This window comes from Octopus bimaculoides, chromosome 3 (assembly GCF_001194135.2).
Source record: "Octopus bimaculoides isolate UCB-OBI-ISO-001 chromosome 3, ASM119413v2, whole genome shotgun sequence".
In the NCBI taxonomy this organism is placed as follows: Eukaryota; Metazoa; Mollusca; class Cephalopoda; order Octopoda; family Octopodidae; genus Octopus; species Octopus bimaculoides.
In genome coordinates this window covers 46,151,641-46,156,023 of record NC_068983.1, presented here as the reverse complement: position 1 = coordinate 46,156,023, position 4,383 = coordinate 46,151,641, and the positions used below count along the sequence as shown (strand labels likewise).

General features: G+C 38.3%; 1 protein-coding gene across 1 annotated transcript in view; it reads left to right on the top strand.

Moving 5' to 3' along the window:
* LOC128247371 (cartilage matrix protein-like) overlaps positions 1-4,383 on the top strand; it is a gene marked incomplete at its 3' end in the record, with an annotated part of 10,002 nt that overhangs the window by 5,294 nt on the left and 325 nt on the right. The window contains exons 5-6 of the mRNA XM_052966741.1: positions 2,126-2,698; positions 3,250-3,497. Of these exons, the coding sequence (XP_052822701.1) occupies positions 2,126-2,698; positions 3,250-3,497 (821 nt within the window). The remainder of the gene's footprint in view (positions 1-2,125; positions 2,699-3,249; positions 3,498-4,383) is intronic.

Below are 4,383 nucleotides of genomic sequence, written 5' to 3'. Positions count from 1 at the left end.
ACACACACACACACACACACACACACACACACACACACACACACACACACACACACACACACACACACAGTAGCATACACAAACATATGCGCACATACATATATATCTGTGTGTACAAGGGGTTGCTGGAAAGTTCCAATCGTTGGGTAAGAGACAATAAAGGTGGATCAGTTAATTATGATTTTATTCACCCTTTTCTGTCCGTTTTACACGCCCATTGCAGCGGTCCTTCAGTTTCTCTAAGCGCTGTAGAGGAACTTGGTATGTTGGGCCTTCTACCAGGCCTTTCACGACACCTTAAAAGCAGGAACTTTTCAGCATCCTCTCATATATGCTTGTAAGTGTGATATCTGTACTCAGTACTCCTACGATAAACAATCATAGTATTTAATTTTTATAAAGTCGATTCTGTTCGTACTTCGTCTGATTGCAGTAAATTCTCTCTAATGTATGCTTCCCATGATGACAAATATATATATATATATATATATATATATATAAATACAGATGAGTGTTACAACAAAGCACCAATATTTACTGGAAATAGCAGCCGATTTATATAAATGACCTTTCCAGCGTCGTAAATCACTGCAAAGTGAAAATATTTACTGATGACACTAAGCTCCAGCAAATCATCAATGAAGAAGACCGAACCCAACTCCAGACTGATCTATATGCTGTGAGTCAATGGGCAGATAAAAACAAAATGAAACTGAACGAGGGAAAATTTGAGCAGAGGCATTTTGGAAGAAAGTCCATACTAAAATTGCCATACCGTCTTCCTTCAGGGGAACCGCTCACGGCATCCAACAATACCAGAGATCTGGGTGTAATTGTTGACAACAACCTCAATTGGAGTGTCCACATAAAAAATAAGGTCGATATAGCTCGTAGGATGAGCTCCTGGATCTTAAGAAACTTCCGGTCCAAAAAACAAGGTGTCATCATTCCACTTTTCTCCTTTGTACGACCACACCTCGAATACTGCTGCCCCTTGTTGTCTTCCCATACAAAACAAAACATCTCGAGGATTGAATCATCCCAGAGGGCACTCACCAAATGAATTAAAGGCATGATTGATCTTGATTACTGGGACTGCCTTAAAGCCTTGAAGCTCTGCTCTCTCCAGCGCCGCCGCGAGCGGTACATCATTTGTACGATGTGGAAAATATACCGCCAGCATTGCCCAAACGACCTGAAAATTAGTTTCAAGGTTCATCCAAGCCTGGGACCACGAGCCATACGTCCTCTGCCCAATTCAGAATCACGACATATAGGTACATTGCGGCATAATTTCTTTACCTCAACAGGCCCTGCCCTGTTTAACATTGTCCCGAAACAGATAAAAGAGGAAAAGGATCTTATCAGCTTTAAACGGAGTCTGGACAGCTTTCTTCAAAGAATACCAGACAAGCCACCCATACCTGGATACAGCTCACTCAATAAGAACTCACTACTTGAATGGACCATAGACAAAACTTGACTGTAAAAAGGATTTAGATAATCGTATCAGGTGGTGCTACTAAGTTAGACATGGCCTGGACCAATCTTTGGTCGAAACATATCTACAATTTATCTAAGATACAAATATGACGCTATTGTAAAGCTTCACTGCGTATATACTGGCAAGGACGTGTGAGTGCAACAAACACGAAAAATTTGTCTTACCTCTAGGAAGGACATTCGATAAATGGACAACGCAGAATCGGATAATGCAGGACCGGTTTCTGACTCTTCAAATACGTTTGTCAACGTAAATTTGATCAGTCTTCATCAGATGCATTTACCTAGACTATATATATAGGGGTGTACCGGAATATTTAGCCTCCCACATGCACACTCGACCAAGTATATTGGTTCTAAATTTTGGCACAGCGCCAACAATTTTTGGGGAGGGGGATAAGTCGATTAAATTGATTCCAGTGTTCAACTGGTACTTATTTTACCCATTCCGAAAGGATAAAAAGCAATGTCGACCTTGATGTAATTCGAGCTGAGAACGTAAAGACGGACGAACCGCCGCTAAGAATTTCGCCTGGCATGCTAACGATTCTGTTATCACGCCGACTTAAACATTCATGTAAATATATATTACTATTGTAATACATTTTTTATTTCACTTTAGTTTCAGAGTGTGGAAATGCTGTAGCAGATATCATGTTTGTATTAGACGACTCTGGAAGCATTTCTAAGGATGAATTTCTATTGATGAAACATTTTGTCAAGAAACTTGTCTCATCTTTTCCAATATCGTCAAATGCTGTCCAAGTTGGTATTATCACATTTAGCACCGCTGTAAAGAACCAATTTAATATGAATAAATACAGAAATATCCTCGAAATAAACGCAGCGATTGACAGAATAGGTCACACCGGAGGCTGGACACACACCTATGCCGCTTTAAATTACCTTAAAGATTCTTCCTTCAGTGCAATATCTGGTGACCGAAAAGATGTATTGAATATTGCAGTTGTCATCACAGACGGAAACTCAAATAATCAAGTCTGGACAGTAAAAGCAGCCGAAAAGCTCAAAAAGAGTGGAACTATTATATTCGCAATTGGAGTCGGGAAAAAGATTTCGAATACCGAACTCAAAGCAATTGGTAGCGAGCCGAGTTCGAAATACGTATTTTCAGTGAATAGTTTTGCTGTCTTACAGAGTATATCATCGACATTCTCAACTAAAGCATGCAGTGGTAAGTATTTATATAAACTTAACATAAAAGGCGCTGGAAGCTGGGATAGATAAAACGCGAGACAAAATGAATTGAGTTAGCAGTTACGGCTATTTGAATTTAGTTCAAATTATTCAAATCTGCTTTGAAGCTATATAAATATAAAGACTCAATGCCATATCTAATCGGGCAGTGGATGGCAGAATTGGTAGAACGCCCGACTTCATGCTGCATTTAGTTGCTGTCTCCATGCTGAAACCAAATACGAGTAGAGTAAATATTGCCTTTCTTTATTATGTCGTGGATTAAATAAAGTCTCAACCACAGACAGGATCCACGGAATTATCTCTGCACTTATCTTAAATGTGTAGCACTAGACATAGAGCAGCAAATACTGAGTGGGATAAAAAATTTATGGTTTTAAGTTATGTCCCTTTGTGTCCTCAGAGCATTAAATCTCCTTCCGAATCATCTACGCTTTTCATATCCTAGAAGTCAATAAAATGAACAACTGTGGTCAGTTTTATGCGCCATTGTCTGTGCTATAAGTCTCCATTGGTTTCTTTCTCCAGTTCTGCGGCCCTGTAGATGTGAAGCGTCTGGTGACCCTCACTATAGAACGTTCGATGGACAAATGATACATTTCATGGGGACATGCAAATATACACTGGCTACTAATAAGAACGGATCGAACAATACCGACTTTTCTGTTGAAGTAAAGAACGAACACCGAGGAAATGACCGTGTATCTTACACACGTTTAGTGGATGTCAAACTCACTGGTTACACAATTCGTCTGTTGCCAGCTAACAAAATCTTGGTACGTACATTTTGTCTCTCTTCACTCTATAGTTATGTAAATGTGTAATAACCAACCATAATTTCATTCTGCAGGTGAAGTTGTATTTTCGAATGTCACGCTTCTAATAATTGTAACCAAGAAACGAAACGAAGATATAATGCAAGGAAACAAATTTAAATCGTAGACTTAGGAAAAAATTGAATATGGAACTAAATCAAAGACGTAATTGTAATATTTGACGTATCGAATCAATAACATAATACTGAACATATTTACGTATTAAAATAGATATAAAATCATTGATAAAATGTGGAATTAATCACGGTTATTACAATATGATTAATAACGGATTTTAGCGGTTGCCAAACAAATGAACATAAGAGATCCTCTTCAATCGGTGAGATGCTAACAAACTGTTTTTCAGCATGTGGTATGTAAGCACATCACTAGCTGACAAAAGAGCATCATATTACCAATAGTCGTCGTTTCCAGAAGACAGTGTGGGTAATTCATAGATATTCGGCTTTCAGAAGATGTTGATGTTATATTTTTTAATGAAAGGAGCGAAGGCGTGTCAATTGAATTATGATTTCCATGCTCTTAAGTATATTCTAAGGTGGCCAAATTATAAAAAGAGCAAAATGTAATGTAGCAGTGATATATATATATACTGGTGAGATTTGTTTACGTCTACGTAACTTAACGGTTCGGTAAAAGGAGGCGATAGGGTAAGTACTGGATATAAAATAAAAGATGTACGTCGGAAGACTTGCCCGAGTAATCTCTTGAAGGTGGTGCTGCAGCATGGCCAAAGTCCAATGACTGAAACAAGTAAAATATTAAAAATAATCCATGATTTATGTATAAAGAAATATTACTTGATTTGCACGCCTGTCCTATTTTC